Source organism: Symphodus melops, assembly GCF_947650265.1.
Source record: "Symphodus melops genome assembly, chromosome: 1".
NCBI lineage: Eukaryota > Metazoa > Chordata > Actinopteri > Labriformes > Labridae > Symphodus > Symphodus melops.
In genome coordinates this window covers 43524615-43544080 of record NC_136691.1, presented here as the reverse complement: position 1 = coordinate 43544080, position 19466 = coordinate 43524615, and the positions used below count along the sequence as shown (strand labels likewise).

Genomic DNA, 19466 nt, shown 5'->3' with positions numbered 1-19466 from the left:
GACCCGCGGGCTCACTGGTGTATTTCACCTCAAACAACCATCATAGATAACATTAAGAGAGAAGGATAGATTGACAGTCACAAACAAAATACAATGCACCTGAAATGCCTGAATAAAATTCACATTACGCTCAATATTTCTGCTTTGGCATTATCAGACTGACAATTCCAGCTCCATATTAACTGTGATGTTGTTGCCTGCAGCAACAAGACGAGAGAGTAAACATCCAGTCTGCCCAGAAATGAAAATATCTTTGACACTCACTAAGTAAATGAAAATGAGAGAGAGAGAGAGAGAGAGAGATAGCTCTTACTGAGTGTAGAATAACACTTCTCTTAGAAGTTAAATTTGTGAAGACAAAGAATACGTGTGTCTGATTTTTACTGTTTCAGATATGCAGTATTTACATGTATTTCCAGTCTTCTGAATCGATGATTAATAGTTTAATCCCTGTTTGTTTTTGTACAATCACAGGGCAAAGTGTAATATCATCTCATTTCCCCTCAGTTTTTCTCTCGCAGACCCACTGAACCCCCACCTTGACCTTGGCAATGTACAAAGATGAAACACAAAAACAAGAAACAGACTACACATGCAAAATGCTAAATCCTCCCAAACAATCCTGTGATCATGAACATAAATCAGCAATGTCTAGACATTAATAGATATGGATGTTTTTATGTATTTTCCTTAAATTGGTTCTGGACTTTGTCATCTACTGCTCTGTTTTTTAAATATATTTTGTGGTCGAAAAAATGACCAATAAACATGGAATGTTTTGGAAAAGTCCAGTAGATTGCTTCTTCTTGGTTTATTGGTTTACTGGAGGGGGAGGTAGAACAACGACTCCTGTTTTCCTTGAAGTGAAGGAAGTGTTTTGTCAAAGGAGTCCGAGGCCTCCATCGAAAACCTTTTTGTCAAAAAAATGAAGCATCTCAGCTCAAAGAGTTCCATTTCTTAACATTTTCAGACATTTGATACATATTTAGAGTCTGTCAGTGGAAAAAAAAACAAAAAAACTCTTTATGTCAAAGACTACAAGAATCATAAATGTTCTTGCTATACGGGTGGTTAGGGTCTCTAGCTGGCAGTTTCTGTTGTTCTGGATAACTCGATTACATTTACGTGTAGTCGTCAGACCTTTTGAAATAACATGTTATGATGTCTCACCTCCAGGGGAGCGCTTGTTTCCTCCTCCGTCCGGACTCAGCTACTCCACCTGGTTCTGCGTGGAGCGTTTCAGCTCAGCTCCTCATGCCCACCCAGTGAGACTGCTGACCATCGTCCGGAGAGCCACGTCCTCAGAGCAGCACTACGTCTGCCTGTCAGTCGTTTTGTCTGCCAAAGACCGCTCGCTCACCGTGTCCACCAAGGAGGAGCTGCTGCAGACCTATTGTGAGTCCTGCGGTCACAACTCAACCCTAACCCTAACCCTAACAATCTTTATCAAACATACTATCAGGGGGTCTTTGTTGTAACACCAAATGGAGCAAATAAAAAGAAAACTGGACAAGTTAATTTAGTCACTGTAAACCTTCTGTTGTTACACACTGGTGATAGTTAAACAATGTGTATTATAGACCAAGGACTCTATGACTTTAGAATGTATTTAAGAGAAGGAACTGTTTACTGTCGATGGTTTGGGGTTAAAGTAAAGGTCAGATCATGAAAGAGAGAGGGTACAAAGTGAGGGAAATGTGTTTTATTTTTTACCTCCATCCAAACCTGCTGACTCATCGATGTGTGTGTCCCCTCCCTCCCCTCTCTCTCTCCCCTTAAAGCAGCGGACGAGTCGAGCGAAGAAGCCTCCTTCTATGAGATCCTGCCCTGCTGCGCTCGCTTCCGCTGCGGCGAGCTGATCGCTGAGGGCCAGTGGCACCACCTGGTGCTGGTCATGAGCAAAGGCATGCTGAAGAACAGCATGGCCACGCTGTACCTCGACGGACAGCTCGTCAACACTGTCAAGGTAAAGTTTTGACGGTATCATGTCACACATTCACTCAATACTGGGAAAAACGTCTTTTTCTGCACTTTTCTATGTTGAAGCACACTGGGTGTGGGAGGGTGTCGACTTTTCATTATCGTTCTTAAAGAAGAAAAAAGTTGTTTTAAAAAGACCAGAATGAACCGGCCTTCATGTTTTGTAGACATCGTGTGCAATCACATAACTGTGATTGGAATGTTTCTTGTTTGCTTCATTCCTAAAGAATAAATCCTGTTCTTCCTTTTAAAGAATGACACAATAATCACAAACTATACCTAGATACACATGACACGTTGTGACATTAGATCTACATCGCACGCCTCGGTTGCTAAAAGCAACTGGACTGTAACATTCTCTTTCTGGTGAAGCCAAATAAAAAAGGAGACAAAAGGCAAATCTTACTATATGCTGGAAAAAAAGTAAAAAATGTTTCCAATGTATACAATCATTTCTGAAAAGAAAGCAACTTGTCTGATCAAAACTACACAATCAAAAGAATTTCAATGTATCAGCGTAGTTAATGGAAAGATTTGGATGATTCCTCATTATATACTGTAAGGTAGTTCCAACAGATTTGAAATACTGACATTTTAACTTAGTGGCACAATGCTGATGTACAAATCACTAATAAGTACCGTAAATTCCGGACTATAAGCCGCTACTTTTTGGTCACGGTTTGAACACTGCAGCTTTTACAACGATGCGGCTTATTTATGGACTTTTCTTGCGGGACAATGAGCTTGTGCCGCAACAACATTTGACTTCGTCACATCGGATCTTAATATCAGTCATTTTGCGATTCATGCACGCACCCTCTTCATGGAAAACACACGGAGAAATACATATGATGTAGCTTTCAAGTTAAAGGCGATCGAGCTGGCTGTCAAAGAAGCTAATAGAGCTGCTGCACGTAAAGTTGACTCTGACAGCGACAACGAAAAAGAGACTGAGGAAGTGAGTAATGAAGTCATTCTGAGGCAGTGAATGGATGGACTTTTTCTTGTGAAATGTATATGGTAATCTTTTTCATTAGCCGACACAAACATCAGACGGCTGGCTCAAATATGAGGAACCCTGCTCATGGTTTTGATCAAGACAGAATTAGTTGTACATTTCTAAATCAGGCTTGCGTTGCAGCCTGACAGTCAGCAGACGAGTGTGTGGCCTGTGGTTTTGGTGACTTTAGATTCCTCCTGAGATTACAAAGCCGAGTGGGGACACCATTCTTCAGACCACAAGTCTCAGCTTCCTCTCTGCAACGGCTTCATTTCCTGTTGAGGTTGTCAAACAGGAAACAACAAGCTGGTCATGTGTATCTCATGTGTCTGTGTGTGTGTGTGTTTTATATTTCTTCCCCTGTGATTGTGTTTTCTCGTATAGGTTCACGCTTCTCTAAAGATTTAATGGCAACATGGAAAAGTAGCTTCCCTTTCACAAACAGATCAGTGGTGGCTTCCATCAAGTTCATGAAGCAATTATCAAATCACTGATGACAATCACCAAAAAACCCCACTCCAAACAGATTTCCCTGAGCAATATAACATCTCTACTAAGACTCCTCCTCGCGGTGGCACTTATGAAGGTAGCATGAAGAGAAGTTAGGTAAAAGAAAATGAAGCTGGCAGCGGGATAACCCACTGATAACTGATTGCAGTGAATTATACTCCTGCACTCTCTCTTTGTGGGGTCTGTTTTTGTTTCAGTCCGTCAGATATTGTGATGTGTCATTACATGATGGTCTTTCAGGAGATCAATTATCTGGGAAATGCTGCATCATCATACTGTTGTTATCGTGGGCCACATATCCATAGTCCTATCGTGTGTTATGGTCTGAATGACCTGTTTGTTTTCATAACAAAGGATGGATGCATTTTTGTCAACTTATTAAATGCATGGTTTCATAGTTGACACTGATGCAACGATATGAGAGTTAATATTGTTTGATAATTATAAGGTTCACTATTGAGGGTCAACACACTGTTCTTTACGGGAAGCTTCTGCTTAGTCTTTGTTTTTATTTCTGAATGTGATGCATCCTCATAGAAGTCCCTGTCTGTCCTCTCCTCCAGCTTCATTACATCCACAGTGCACCGGGCGGCTCCAGCTCCACCAACCCTCCCGTGGTGAGCACCGTCTATGGGTTCATCGGGACGCCACCAGCCCAGCGTCAGCTCTCCAGCCTGGTGTGGCGTCTGGGACCCAGCCATTTCCTGGAGGAGGTCCTGCCCGCCACCAGCGTTGCCACCATCTACGAGCTGGGACCCATCTACGTGGGCAGCTTCCAGGCCGTCTACCTGCCCTGTGAGTGCTCGTCTCGCTCGCACTCCAATGTTTTATTCCTTCTTTCTTTCGCTGCCTCATCCCTCCTTCCCTCTCATAATATTCCTGTAATGTGTCTGTCTCAGGTAAAGACTCAAAGACAGAGGGAGCACCTGCCACTCCAGTGGCGTTGGTACCAGAGGAGAAGGTGTCCTTCAGTCTGTATGCGTTGTCCGTCTCTACTCTCACTGTGGCCAAGATCAGAAAAGTCTACAACAAACTGGACAGCAAAGCCATCGCCAAACAGGTCAGACAACGCACTGCAACAAAATTAAGATCACCACGCAGGGATATTATAATGAAGTCCTTATCTAACTCTGTCTGAGAATGAGATGAAATATGATTTATTTTATTTTATTTTATTTGGCTAACACGGTTTTGAAAATAAGATCATCCAGATAAAACGATTATTGTGCCACATTTTGTGTTATAAATCCCGAGCCCCTCTAAAGAGTTGTTGTTTTCCTACAATACAAAAAGGACATTCTGCGTCAGAAGCTAAACACCTTCAGGATGGCAAAGAAACCGTGTGATGAAATGGCATGACTGCATGATTAAGAGCTTTTCATTGTTCAGATTATTCAGTGTTTTGCCATTTTATTTTGTAATCTGTGAAGAATTCCTGACAGGTTCAGTTTGAGCCGGGATAGCAGAATAATCTGTGAAATGGAGCAAGTCTCACAGCAAGTGTTCTACGCACGACAAGAACATAGTTAGCTGGCTCATGAAACGTGGGTTCAGTCGGCTAGAAAGTTTTTATTTAGTGTGAGTTTTATGCATATTCTCTTGATTACATTAGAAAGATGAGTGCAGGCTCATTCACGCTACAGAACCATTAGAGCTTGTTTTTAGTACTTAGTTGATATTTAGTAAGTCTGGTGTGGAGAAGGCTGGAGTCTGCCTGAGGACAGTGAGCAGTTTACTGACTCTCATTACATCATTGTGTGTCTGAAGAAACCTCTCCTCCCTCTCAGCCACGGTGCACTCAGGTTTTTGGAAAAGATGAAACGTTTGCAGCAGAAGAAAAATTTACTTCGTAAATAATAAATAACTAAAAGCAGTAAAAAGTCTGTTCACTGTTTCTTTTCTCTTTCTCTAGTTATAAATGTGAGCAATGAAAAGCTTCAAACTCACTCTTTAATACTAGATATTAGTCTGTTCACTTCTGCATGGATGCACACATTCAAAGGCGCTAACCCACTGTCCAATATTTCCACTGTATCAATGAGCTTCCACCCGTATCTCTCCCCCCTTATTGCCAGCTTATTTCCCAGCCTGCTCTGCTCTCCCTGACTCACAGGAAAATAAAGTGCTGAAGCAGCATTCTCAGTTGTTTTTGTTGTTGTTGTTTTTTTATCAAATGTTGATGTAATGGAGGTGAAATAACTAATCATGAGGCTGTACATACATATACCTCTCCAGTCTGTCCTCGTCCCTTCATCCCTCCCTGTATGACACATTGGGACAAAATGAACAATATTCAATTAATAACAAGGGATACATACAATGTCAATACAAAAACATGTGTGTTAAATAAAGAATAGAAAGCGAGGCAGTATATAATCCCAGCAGCAAACAGTATACGAGTGTAAGTGTTCATTAAGAATGTGGTCTGTAACATCGTCTCTTTTTTAAAGTAGGAAATGGACTCTGAAAATCTGTTACAGTATGTTTAAAGCTTTGTTCTCTTTCTAAAAGTGTCACACATGTTGAAATGAATGCCATAAATTCAGCTCCATTAGGACAGTTATATTTGAGTTTTATAGAGGCAGCAGGTCATGGAGCCGTTCTTTTCTTCCTGACTCGCTCATTTGGTCTCACATGTCAGAAAGTCCAGACCTCAGTACAGGAGTGTCGCTTCCGAAACTGAGCTCTGATGAAACAAACAACCATGTCAGCAACAAGCAGCATTAAAACCCTCCACAAATCAAGAAAACAATAAACAGACATAGTTTGTTTGTTTAGGGTTTGGTAACTGAACATTTTCCCTCTCTTCAGCTCGCTGTGTCGTCTCATGAAAACGCCACACCGGTCAAGCTGATTCACAACGCAGCCGGCCATCTCAACGGGCCAGCTCGAACCGTGGGAGCTGGAGTCATCGGATATTTAGGTAAACAAAGTCTCTTAAATTACCTGTAAAATCATCAAGAAATCCAGTTAAATTCTGCATTCTTGTTTTTGCTTTTTCGATCGGTTTTATTCAGTCCTCTGTCTGATTAAGAGTCCTTCAATTTCCATGAGCTGCCAACGCATCGAGGACTTCATTCAGTACAAGAAAACATATCTTTGTTTACTCCTCTACTTGTTTAATCCATTAAGTAGTTACATCTCGCAACATGTCCCAATAGGAAAGAGCTATTTTCCCTTTCAGTGAATATTTCCTGTTGGATTATTTGTACAGCACTTACCTCAAGAGAAGTTCACGAGTCTATCTGGAAATGTTCGTCTTAATCCTGCAGCTTCATGTAAACCAAACTTTCTTACTTCTCCCTCAAGGAGTCCGTGCCTTCGTGGCTAAGCCTGTCGCCACAAACCTGCAGTACACGGGTGGTGCGGCGGCCATCTTGGGCCTGGTTGCGATGGCGTCGGATGTGGAGGGGCTGTATGCAGCCGTCAAAGCTTTGGTGTGTGTCGTAAAGAGCAACCCACTGGCCAGTAAAGAGATGGAGCGCATCAAAGGATACCAGGTTAGAAACGGTCCTGCAGCTTTCGTTGAACATTGGGGGATTCTTTGGACTCTCGTTGTAGCTAAACACAACATGGAAACACAGTTAATGTTTACGTAGTCTGGTGTATTTCTATAGATTAACAGCTTAAAGTAATATTGTAAAGTTTAGCTTTTCACTTTCACTCTGACTAATTCAAATTAAGTCAAAGTAATTTGTAATTCAGCCGTTACACATTTTTGAAATTTTCAAACCGCTTAAGATCTATTTGTGTTTCCAGGAACTCATCTTTGTCTGTAATGTAACATGTTCTTATTTTTTTTTTGTATCTCATCATTGAAGTTTTTATGAGTAATGTAGTTCCCCATGACTGCAGTTTAATTTGTAATGGAGCACTTAGTGAATAAATAAAACCATAAGGGACTTGGCTCAAACTGGGGGGTTCAACATGATGGCCCTTATCATGCTGCATTATTAACACAGAACAAATAGGTTTAGTTTAGTTTAGTGTAGCTTTAGTATCTGACTTTCTACTGTGATTAAACAACAAATGCACTCTCATGGTCATCTGTCCCTCTCAGCTGCTGGCCATGCTGCTGAAGAAGAAGCGCTCGCTGCTCAACAGCCACATCCTCCACCTCACCTTCTCTCTGGTTGGAACGGTCGACAGCGGACACGAGACCTCCATCATTCCAAACTCCACCGCCTTCCAGGACCTGCTCTGTGACTTTGAGGTGAGAGTATGAAGGATGCAGATAAACCAAGGTCCCAGGAAAAATTATGTGAAATTAGGTAGTGATATTCTGGAGTGTTATTGCAGCACAGCAGCTCAAATAACTCAAGTCTGCTACTTTGGCAGCTGACCAGCATCCTGTTTTACTTGATGAACAGAGAGAGTCGCAGTTTTATTTTGGGATGTACTGTGGTGGCATAAGAACAACATTTTCTCTCACGTTTTTTTTTTTTTGGAACATGTTAGAAAACTTGGCTGCTCTGTGCCAAGATGTGAACTCTGCCTGCCAAATACACATCTCGTGACACAGAGGTCTCGGTCTGCTTCTTCTCCTCAGGTGTGGCTCCACGCTCCCTATGAGCTCCATCTGTCTCTGTTTGAGCATTTCATCGAACTGCTGACCGAATCCAGGCAAGAATCCAAACCTTACTCTCCTTGAAAAGTTTCTTCAATAGAAACAAAGATGAATTCAATAAAACCGTACTGAACATGCTTTTGTAAATTTAAGTGACTTTTCCATGCTCTTATTTAGGATCTCTAACTGTATGTGTTTGTGTCCGTATCAAACAGTGAGGCAGCTAAAAATGCCAAACTGCTGAGGGAGTTTCAACTGATCCCCAGGCTGCTCCTGACCCTTAGAGACACCTCGCTATCTCAGCCAACTGTGGCTGCTATCAGCAACGTGCTCAGTCTCCTTCTGCAGGGCTTCCCCAACCCATACGACCTGCTTCGGTAAACACCTGCTCACACGTCCTCAAGGTTCTTTCAGGTTGTGTATCTCAACACAGACAGACGTAAGGAAACCCTTTTTTGTTTTTTTCACCTCACAGGTTTGGCCAGTTCATCTCGTCAACTCTTCCCACTTTTGCCGTGTGTGAGAAGTTTGTTGTCATGGAAATAAATAACGAGGAGAAGATCGATGGAGGTAACAATACATGTAGATGAAACTATGCTGAATGTTCAGTATGGTTAAGCACTAGTTGATAGGGTCATTTTTTAAATCCCCCTCATTGTGTAACTTTTGTGGTGTCTCCAGGTAATGATGATGATTTTGGAGGTCTCCTGTCAGCAAACCTTATTCTGTTGAGAAACCGGCTGCTGGACAACCTGCGCAGACTGCTCTTCACCAACAAAGAGAAATGCTCCGTCAATGCCCAGTAAGACGAGGGCTGGTCCATCTTTACATAGCCTTGAAACCTTAAAGGGATACTTCACCCGTCGAAACATGCATCGATATTGGGTCATGTATGTCGTAGAAATGAAATTTTAAAAGTTGGTGCCTTCTTGACTGAGAAAAGACAGAATGTGTCTTTTTGGCTTATGTGGATGAAAGACAACAAATCCCAGAATGCACATCACCACAGGCCACTCCCACTGACGCTACAGACATTTGCTACAACACATAAGTCCCTTCACACATTCCAGAAAGAATTGGCATCTTAGAAATTCCTGGCGGCATCCGATTTGTGTGTCATCCGTAGTCTCCCATCTTAGGAGAAAATGACACGACCACTCAAAAATACTGCCAGTTCTCTAATAAGATAAAGCTTTATACAAAGGCGTGATGTATCCCTTTAAGCTCACGAAAAGAAAAAAAAGAAACATCCATTAGTTTTCTTGCAAAATGTTAGAAATTTAAAGAAAATCAAGTCTAATGTGAAATTGCTGAATGTTTGAATAGCTGAGAAAATGTTTGAGTGATTAAATATCTTTTGAAATATGCTTTTGACCTTTTTTTCGAGCCGTCACTGACCAAAAGTTTCCTCTGAATCTTCTTGTGTAGGGCCTGTGAGGAGCTGGTGCGGACACTGGGCTTTGATTGGCTCCTGATGTTCATGGAGGAACACCTTCACTCGAGCACGGTAACAGCAGCACTGTGGATCCTGGTGGTTCTGCTCTCCAACCAGTCCATCCTGAACCGCTTCAAAGAAGGCCTGTGCGGAGGAGGCTGGCTGGACCACACCGACTCCGTCCTGACCAATAAGATCGGCACAGTGCTGGGTGAGTGCACAAACTACTTACACTACATCTGAAATCCAGTGTGAACATTCCCTGCAGTGAGAGTACGAAGCCTGAGGTAACCTTTTAAAGTGTGTGGTGTTTGTTATGAAAATGGCTCAGCAGACGCTTCTCCTCACTCTGGCATCGCTTTCCGCCGGAGTTGGCCTTCCTTCAGTAAACAGAAAGCTGCACAGTTTGTGCGCCGTACAGCCAAGGGTTTGTTTTCTAATTTTTTTGCCTCAATGCTCCACCTGCTGCTACAACCACAGGCCCTCCTGAGATCAATGGTTTTGAACCTCACAAGGTCTTTTCATGCATAAACGTGCATGTCTGTCTCTGTGTTGTTTTTTTCTTTACAGACTCCACTATCACGTTTCCATACAGTTTTCACTTCCTTAAACTTCAACCTTACCATTATCGCTCTACTTCCAGGTTGAGAACCATTGACCTTGCTTCAGTAACCGTGCTTAGTAGTGGAATGGTCCAACAGATTTGCTGTAGCGTTGTTAGAATAAGCGCTATCATGCTGACTCCCCTAGTTTCATGCAGAAGTTCTTTTTATCGTCCAGCTCAGCGAAGTCCTGTATGGTTTCATTTATGTAGTGACAGCTCCATTACAAATTAAATCGTGCTTAATTAGTTGTATTAGAAGTTTCCAGTCCTGACGTATTCCTGTAAACAGCTCTTTCACTGCCCTGCTCAATCAATGGAACGTCAGCATTTTCAAGCTGGCCCTTGTTTTCTACATAGCTCGGGGTCTAAATTACAACTACAAATGGCTTCAGTTTGCTCCAGTTGATTTGGGGCTGAAATGCCTGCAGCGTAACCCCAAAAATCCCCCGATGAAATATTGTCCACCGATTTTAACTGTTTTATCTAAAGAACAGGATGAGACTGTAATGCTGAGTGTCTGAAATTAGGGCAGTCATTCCGACAGGGTCAGGGCTCTTTGTTTACAAGGTCCCATAGGAGGCATCCAGACCCCTAAGTTCCCCTGAGCCGGCCTGTGAGCTGTGACTCGACACAGACAGTGAGGATGAATCCTCGGGAGATGTTCTGAGGTGGATTCTTCAACTGAATCCATTTTGATCAGGAAAGAGCAGCAGATGACTCTGTGTCTGTCAGGAAGATCAGACTCTGCAGTCAAGGACGTCAGACCTCTATAATGTTGAACAGAGCAGATGACATCATTACATTACAAACTGCAGCTTATTTATAAGTGGAGTATTTAAATGTCTTATTGCCGCTATAAATCGTTTCTGTATTTCTTTGGGGACTTTTTACATTTTATTCACTATTGTGGTTGTTTTAGTGATTTTGTATTGTCTTTTTTCAACGTTTCTTTGATAGCGTGTTCGAAGCACCTTGAATTGCCTTGTTGCTGAAATGCGCATGATAGAGTCAACCAAAAACATAAAAAACCAACAGATCATGGCATTAGATAAAACTGCTATCCCAGTGTTCTTCACCCTAAAACTCCTGTTTGTATCTTCTTTGTCCTCACTGCTCTTCCTGTACTGAGATACAGAACTTTTTCAGCCTATGAGTGGCAGAACAAACACTTTTCCTGGACGTAGTTGAGACTTTCGGCAGGGTTTATGTTGTAACCTACACAGTCGGTTTCACAGCTGATGGCTGAAGCAATCTTGTGGATCTATTCCAAAACATGTTGTACAATTACTCATTTAAACCCTAAGCTATGTAAAAGTGTTTGCCAGGACACAAATACTGCTACTCCTCTCCCCCTAGCTGTATTAAAAGCTTCAAGTAGTCACCTCCTGTCAACCTTCAATAGGTAGCTGAATAAACTCTCCAACCCACCTTTAGGCTTCAACGTGGGCCGCAGTGCTGGTGGGCGCTCCACTCTGCGAGAGATCAACCGGGATGCTTGCCACTTCCCAGGACTCCCGGTTATGCAGACGCTGCTGCCCAAACACACCAATGTGCCCGAGCTCTACTTCCTGCTCATGGCTCTGTTTCTGCAGCAGCCTGTGACTGAGCTGCCAGACAGCCTGCAGGTACATGTTAGTATACCCAACCTTTTTCTTCTTCTTCTAATATCACTCAAATGTCTTCTGTATTTGCTTTTTATCTGCGCTTTACTGACCAGATAAATACTGCCTTACACTTAGATCAGTATATAGTTTATGTTCAACTAACAACTACCTTTTAACAACTGACAACTTCAACATGATTAAGAAAAGATTTACTTCTTTTAAGGTCTCTGACAGCTTGATAGTAAAACCATAATCCTAGATTCTGGAGAAGACGTGTATCAGCTGTAAAAACACATCTGAGAGAGAGTAACTCACCATCAGCATGGGCAATACACCAACGTGTAGTCCTTTATTAGACCACACGAACCGAGACCAGAGTGCTCCGAGACTTAGACAAGACTGTAGCTATCACTGAAAATCATCATCTTGTCACTCACTGGTCTTGGCCGGTCCTGTTTTAAAACCAGGAGTCCGCCCAGCCTGAGATCGAGACAAGACCGAGTAAAAATTCTTTTGATTCTGAGATGAGACCTTCAAAAAGTGATCTTGAGACACAGACCGATTTCGAGTACTACATTCATGTGTATAATACCCTTTTTCATGTTTCTCTTTTCAGTTTGACTTGGACTCCATCTGGACGTTCATCTTCGGTATACCGGCCTCCAGTTCGACAGTTGTGGGCTCCATTCACAGTGTTTACACCGAGGCTGCCTTCCTGCTGCTGGCTATGCTGCGCAGCATGCTCAACCTGGTGAGAATCAGCAGAACTGGAAGACGACACAGTGTCATGTTTAGCTGATGGAGAAGCACAAGAGCTGTAACAGAGCCTTGTATTAATGCTGGCTTGAAAACGTGTGGGTCTGTAACAGTGCTCACTCTATGCTGGAAGTGTTGCTTAACATTTCTAGGACACAGGGAACACTTACACGATGTCAAACCATAGCTGTAGAGGTTCTTAACAACATTGTCATTCTTGTTTAACCCTTAAAATGTAAAAGTTTCTTTTAACACATCTATGGGATGTGTTTGTCATTGTTCTAAAAGATGTGTGTGCAGCATTTATTTTCCTAAAGAATGATCTTCTCCTTTAGCTTTGCTTTCAGTTTTCAACAAGCAAATGGACAAAACACACACACTTGCCAGCTCAATATTCCAGAGCAAGGTTTTGGTTTAAGGGAAAAGTCTTCATCCATAATTTGACAAATTGAATCAAGCACCTTCTTTCAAAAAGAAGATTACTGTTTAACACTCCCACTCGGAGAGCTTAAGTCTCGCGTGTGAGAGGTTTCTCATGTTCATCAGCTGATTTTAAGAGCTGCTTTGTGTCGAATTTTACCAAAGATTCTTTGAGCTGTCTTTTTTAAGCTCCATTAAACCAACAGAAATGACTCTGCACTCCACTCATGCTGTTTTCCTCCTCATCCTCACACTCACACCCTGGAGTTAGTCAGGGGTTCACACTATGCTGCTGCTGGTTTCTGACAAGCTACACTTTAACCCCCTGGGGGAAAAACAGGAGGGTGCTAAACAAGTTCCATTTTCCCTTTTCACCCTAAAACCAGTCTGATATTTGTTCTGCACTAGAATGGAAGAAGTCTCAGTAAAAGCAGCGGTTTGATTTGTTTTGTTGTGCGTCTTTTCCAGCCTTGGCAGTCAGAGGAGGAAGGTTCCTGGCTGAGGGAGTACCCGGTCACCCTCATGCAGTTCTTTCGGTACCTTTACCACAATGTGCCTGACCTGGGACCGATGTGGCACAGTCCTGAGTTCCTCTGTGCCCTGGCAGCGACTGTTTTCCCCTTTAACATCAGGCCTTACTCTGAGATGGTAAGACTATGAAGAGAACATGTTTGTCCTTTACTTAAGGAAAATGTAGGAACATTAAGACTGCATGAATGGGTCTGGCATTTGCAAAAAGTCTCTTTACTGGAGTAACAAATGGTGTTAATTATTCGGTTATCTCTGCGCCCGCTGCAGTGTAGTGTTGTTCTCAGTTATTGGGCAATAAAAACAAAAGTAAGTGCCTCTCTGAAGCCTTGGTCACTGTAATCACTGCACTTTTTCACACAAGGAAAGGTGTTCTGAGACTGTTTAATGAGACAGTTGCTTCTGCAGCATGCCTGGTGTAAAGTACAGTCTCTCTCATTATATTTTATCTGTAATAAATTATCACTATTATGAGCATTTACCTTGTTTTTCTTTCTTTTTTTCAAATTGATCTTTTAACTGTAAAACAATCAGAACTGTTGATTCATTTGTCTCGCACACTTTCAGGTCACTGATTTGGATGATGAGGCGGGTTCTCCCACCGAGGAGTTCAAAGCCTTCGCTGCAGACTCAGGAATGAACCGCAGTCAGTCTGAGTACTGTAACGTGGGCTCCAAGACCTCCCTGACCAACCACCCAGCCAAGAAGTACGTGTTTGACTTCATGAGGGTCCTGATCATGGACAACCTCTGCATGACGCCGGCCAGCAAGCAGACGCCCATCATCGACCTACTGCTGGAGGTGAGGAGATGATTTGGGAGGAGGAGGTTGCTGATTCACATAAAGATAATGTTAAGATATGTCAATATCAGAAAAGTTTATTTTAAATCTGCATTGAATTACTATTACTGTCTCCTACTAGACCTGCCTCATAATAGTGTTTTAACAGCTGAATTATCCCATGACTGTTTATGTACACAGAGTGTCTGACTCAGTGTCGGCCTGAGAACCCTGCTTCACATGACAATAGATTCAATCACTGCTTGTTACAATGCAGATATAAGATCACAGCAGCAGTTAACACGGGCAACAATTTGAGTAGAGCCTGTCTAATTGATGGTACAACTGTGAATGTGTCTTTCTTCATTTAAGGCCTCCCCGGAGCGCTCCACTAGGACTCAGCAGAAAGAGTTTCAGTCCAACATCCTGGATGGCGTCATGGAGCATCTTCTGGCGGCTGATGTCCTTTTAGGTCAGAACAAACTTCTCTCTCTCTGTTTACTTTGTTGTTAACCTGCCACAGTGTCCAACTTCAAACCTTCCAATGATTTCCTATGACTAACACACTAGTGTAACAATGTGATATCAGCATGATATGCAGTGCATGTGTGAAAGAATATCATGTTGATGTTTTTGCCTTTATTGGTAAAGAGAGCTGAAGAGAGACGGGAAGTGTTGGGAGGAGAGAGAGGTGGAGCAGAGCACAACCTTTAATGTGTTTCTGATGATGTGTGTAACCTCCCCTGTTATGTCTCCTCTGCGTTCAGGTGAAGATGCCTCTCTGCCCCTCAGCAGTGGGGGCAGTTATCAGATCCTGGTCAACAACGTCTTCTACTTCACCCAGCGGGTCGTGGACAAGCTGTGGCAGGGCATGTTCAACAAGGACTCCAAGCTGGTGGTGGACTTCATCGTACAGCTCATTGGACAGGTACAAGAAAACATCAGCACAGAATGATCCACACTTAAAAGAGAGAGGTCTTATTGTGTATCCGATGTGCTCATGGAGAACATTATTAATTCCCTGATGATAACATTGTCGTCTCTTGGATCAAATCTTTTTTATCACTCATGTCTTAATAAAGTTTTTCAAATAGTTGGACAATAGAATACACATATCTACACCTTCAGAGTAAAGTTATGAAGCTCAGAAAAAACCTAATACGTCTAAACTTACCTGGCTGATTACTATATCAAATGATATATAAAGATGAATATTCATTCTTGGGATAATGAGAGGGAGGACTTCATAGAAGAGAAATGAAAGTGGAATTCTTTGCAGGGCCATGTAGAGCTGGTGTATATGCAGAATGATTCTTGATGCAGAGGACTTTCAGGAGCCAGACTACATTTACATGAGCGCTGAATGTTTTTCTGTGTGCCTGAGGGAGATTAGTTCTTATCACTCGACAAAATGCACCGGCCATTAGCAGCCTAGGTGCTTCTTATAGAAGCAGACGGACGGTGTCTGTGTGTTGGCGATATTTAGTGAAGAAATAAAATGTTTTCACGCGTCTTTTTTAATAATTGCAATAGTGAACAACTTTAATGTGCACACCTTTTTTTTTTTTTTTTTTTTTTTCAAGCTTGTAGGTCAAGTTTTTGGTCTTTATTCTTTCACTGACTCAAGTCATGTTGTTGGTCTGTTGAACTGAATAATAAAGGGATATAATAGTGTATTATTATTGTTTTCATTAGAAATCTTTATTTATTTATTTTATTCAGATTTTAAAGTACGATACAGTGCAGTACATCACCTAAGCCAGCAGCCTTTGTCATCAAGCTGATGCTGCGACTTAGAGAGGATAAGAAAGGTTCGATAGACGATAAGACGACAAAGCTAAAAGTCAACAGAGAGGGATTGAGGAGTAAGACAGTGTGGGTGTTTCATCACACTTCTTGTTTGTTGGACAGTTAAGTCAAAAAGGTTAACCCTTTGACTCCTATTATCGCAAATTTGCCTCAAACAGCTTCCGCTCCAAATGCAGCCAAAATAGCGGTTGATGCACTTTCAATACAGACCGAGGAACCTTGAGCAAGCATTAGTTTGTCATAGGACCACTCGCAGACAGAACAACATCTGTTTGATGTGCCATGTATGTGATATTTTTATGTAATATCCATTTATGTGCTGTTTTCAAACAAAAGTTCTCAACTTAATTTAGCATCCACTTGAAAGCAGAAACACGTGTAAAAATATGTTTTAATACTTGGAAACAAATTCAAGCATCAAGGGGTTAATGTCAGGAAAGACAGCTGGCTGACAGATTTAAGTGGCAACCATATTTCACAGGCACAACTTATAGTTTCTAATTTGTCAAGAAGGAATTTTAAACTTGGAACAAAGCCAGGCAACCCATCAGAGCAATGAGTCATGGGACAAAGCAGCAGGCTGCGAGGCAAGGATAAGGTCCTGATGTTGAATTTATATTGCTTTAAATTCAACATGAACAGATTTGGATTTACATCAAGTAGTGGTAAACACTGACTGTGATCTACCACCTGATCTATTTAATACTGACTAAAAAATTAATTCAAATACTCTCGAGTAGCAGAAGCAGCCGTCCTGAATGTTAAAGAAAAAGGCCTCAACTCCCCTCGCCCTTTCAAAACCAAACCACTGTGAGATCAACATTTGGAACTGGTCCATATTTAGTAGCATCAGATGAAAATCTTTCTAAATAGGAGAGGTTCAGATGTCAACATTTATAAGTTTTTAAACTTTTCTGTGTAACTTCCACCAGTTTTTCTCCCTAATTCATGCGTTGTCTAAGCTCATCCGACGAACCACACAACTGAACAACCAACAAGCCATTTCCCCCCCTTTGTGTCTGACACCTGTCTTTAGTTATTCAGCTTTCATAGTAACTTTTACCTCTTCTTGTCCTCCTCCAGTCCAAAAGACGTTCTCAGGGTCTTTCTCTCGACACCATCTACCACTGTTTGAATCGGACCGTTCTCTATCAGCTCTGTCGACCCCACAAGACGGTAGCTCAGCAGGTGGCCTTGCTGGACGCGCTCAGGGTCCTGACCGTCAACCGCAATCTGGTGCTCGGCCCAGGGAACCACGACCAGGACTTTGTGGCCTGTCTGGCTCACTGCTTTATCTGCCTGCACAGCGGGAGGTAAGGAGACATACGTCTTTGTTTCGTAGAGCCCCTAAGGTGGCTTTGAATGTGTCTGGTTGTTTTAATACTGAATATTTGTGGAAGTAACAATTTCCCTCTCAAGCCTGCTGTGACAGGAGCCCTGAACTGTAAAGAAAATGAGTCCCATGTTCATCACACATGACCACTACAAGGTATTTTCAGGGGGGCTTTGAAGACACAAGTCCACATCACGATGGAGAAAGAGCCTGATGAGAGTCTGTGTTGTGTCATATCATGGATGCTTAAAAATAAATAATCCATCATATTGCAAACATGCAAAATGATAGATGTGTTTGCTGTTTATGAGGAGTTTAGCATGTGAGACTGAGTGAGGGGTGGATCGTTGTTTGGATTACTGTGGTTTATTATATCGAGCTCAAGCTGTGTGTGCAGCTAAAGCACTGTTCAAAGAGGGTCTTACTCTCTTGTTGTTTATCTCCCTGTTACTGCACTTGTTCGTGTCCTGCCAGAAGTCTTGATAGCTTCCAAAAATTGCAGCATGTGGGGTGAGACTGTGTTTCCTACCCCGCTGAGGAAACAATATGCTTCACCTCAACACAGTGTCACACCATAGGACTGCAGAGAGCAGAGTTCACCCCCCTCCCAGGTTGTTTGAAGACTGTGTGCGTTTGTTTCTGCAGCAGCGTGGAGGGCTTCGGTCTGGAGGCGGAGGCCAGGATGACGACTTGGCATGTCATGATGCCTACAGAGAACGAGGCTGACGCTATGCACAACCACGATGTCGGAGAGGGTGAGGCACTGTTACGTGTGTGTTGATGATTTATACATACATTTAAAAAAAAAAATGAAAAGATTCAGTGGTAGTGCCTTTTTCAAACAGTGTTTACGAGTTGTCTAGGATTTAATAGCAGGCAGATTTGATGGTGTATTCATTATTTCATCAGATCTCTTTCATATGATCCCAGAGGTTTTAACTGTGTCTTATCAACAAACTGTAGGTGCAGCAGGAAAGGACCGGCACACAGAGAACAATAAAAGCACAGACAGGAGTGAATATATGTTTGTGTGTGTTTTCAGTAACTTTTTTGTCAGAATACATGATCATATATCATATTAGTTCAAATCGACAGACAGCTACTTCAGTGACAAACAGCCACATAAGAGCGCTGTGCACTGACATGTTAAAGAGAAGTGATGGTTGTTGTCGTCGGCAGGCCGGCAGCTGCTGCTGAAGGCAGTGAATCGGGTGTGGACAGAGCTGATGCACAGCAAGCGTCAGATGCTGGAGGACATCTTTAAAGTGTCTCTGCCCTGCAATGACAGAGGACACGTGGACATTGCAACGGCACGGCCCGCCCTGGAGGAGCCGGCTCTGAAGAGCTGGCAGAACCACCTGGGTGAGGGAAACCTTCACTGACATTAGATTCAGAAAGGAGGAGGCATATTGAGTTCTGTATGTGAGCACGGATCATGTCTCTTCTCTTTATCAGTCGTTTAAAAACTTTGGCACATTTTTTACAAGCCTATGTTAGAAGATCCATACAATAATTTTTTCAGAAGGACAGTGTGAGTCCAAGCAACTAACTCTCACCCCTGGCATCTCTTTCCAAACATTTGTACTGTAATTAAAGGGACAGGTTTATCCCAGTGACTCTTTGATTAATCCTAAAAAAAATGTATGTGCTCTGACTAATCGTCTCCTGATATATAGGTATGTCTTATGTCCGTGTTGGATTTTTTGCCTCAGATTTGATGGCTTATCCAGAATGACATAATTACCAACTATTACGAAACTCGTGTTGTTTTGCAAAGAAAAAATGTCTCTATGACATCCAGCCAATAGGATCTATTAATGCTGAACTCTATTATGCAGTCACCTCTCTCTCCCTCTCTCTCTCTCTCTCTCTTACACACACACACACACACACACACACACACACACTTCATCAGTTGTGTACTTTTGCTTATGTAACTGGAGAGGTGGATTAATTTCAGCCATTTGCCAAAGTTTTGATTTGATCTGCTGCAGCAGACAGTTTGGCAGGTAACCAGATATTGTGAGCGTTTCTGTGGGACTTTTTTTTATTTCCGGGCAGCAGCTTTGCCGAGAGATTTTGTGATGTCTACACATATGTCCCATTGTTGTTAATGGAATATCTCAGGAACAGAGAACTC

General features: G+C 42.3%; 1 protein-coding gene across 9 annotated transcripts in view; it reads left to right on the top strand.

Annotated features, from left to right (window-relative positions):
- Window positions 1-19466, top strand: part of wdfy3 (WD repeat and FYVE domain containing 3) — a 92796-nt gene that overhangs the window by 59192 nt on the left and 14138 nt on the right. For 4 of the 9 annotated variants that reach the window (XM_079343069.1, XM_079343064.1, XM_079343062.1 and 1 more), the window contains 21 exons: window positions 1177-1395; window positions 1782-1966; window positions 4054-4285; window positions 4390-4550; window positions 6302-6413; window positions 6800-6990; window positions 7551-7703; window positions 8040-8113; window positions 8273-8434; window positions 8533-8627; window positions 8739-8859; window positions 9486-9703; window positions 11531-11727; window positions 12317-12451; window positions 13345-13524; window positions 13972-14205; window positions 14557-14656; window positions 14952-15112; window positions 17077-17306; window positions 17972-18081; window positions 18506-18688. In XM_079343069.1, the coding sequence (XP_079199195.1) occupies window positions 1177-1395; window positions 1782-1966; window positions 4054-4285; window positions 4390-4550; window positions 6302-6413; window positions 6800-6990; window positions 7551-7703; window positions 8040-8113; window positions 8273-8434; window positions 8533-8627; window positions 8739-8859; window positions 9486-9703; window positions 11531-11727; window positions 12317-12451; window positions 13345-13524; window positions 13972-14205; window positions 14557-14656; window positions 14952-15112; window positions 17077-17306; window positions 17972-18081; window positions 18506-18688 (3453 nt within the window). The remainder of the gene's footprint in view (window positions 1-1176; window positions 1396-1781; window positions 1967-4053; window positions 4286-4389; window positions 4551-6301; window positions 6414-6799; window positions 6991-7550; window positions 7704-8039; window positions 8114-8272; window positions 8435-8532; window positions 8628-8738; window positions 8860-9485; window positions 9704-11530; window positions 11728-12316; window positions 12452-13344; window positions 13525-13971; window positions 14206-14556; window positions 14657-14951; window positions 15113-17076; window positions 17307-17971; window positions 18082-18505; window positions 18689-19466) is intronic. The other 5 variants (XM_079343068.1, XM_079343067.1, XM_079343066.1 and 2 more) reach the window with 3 other exon arrangements.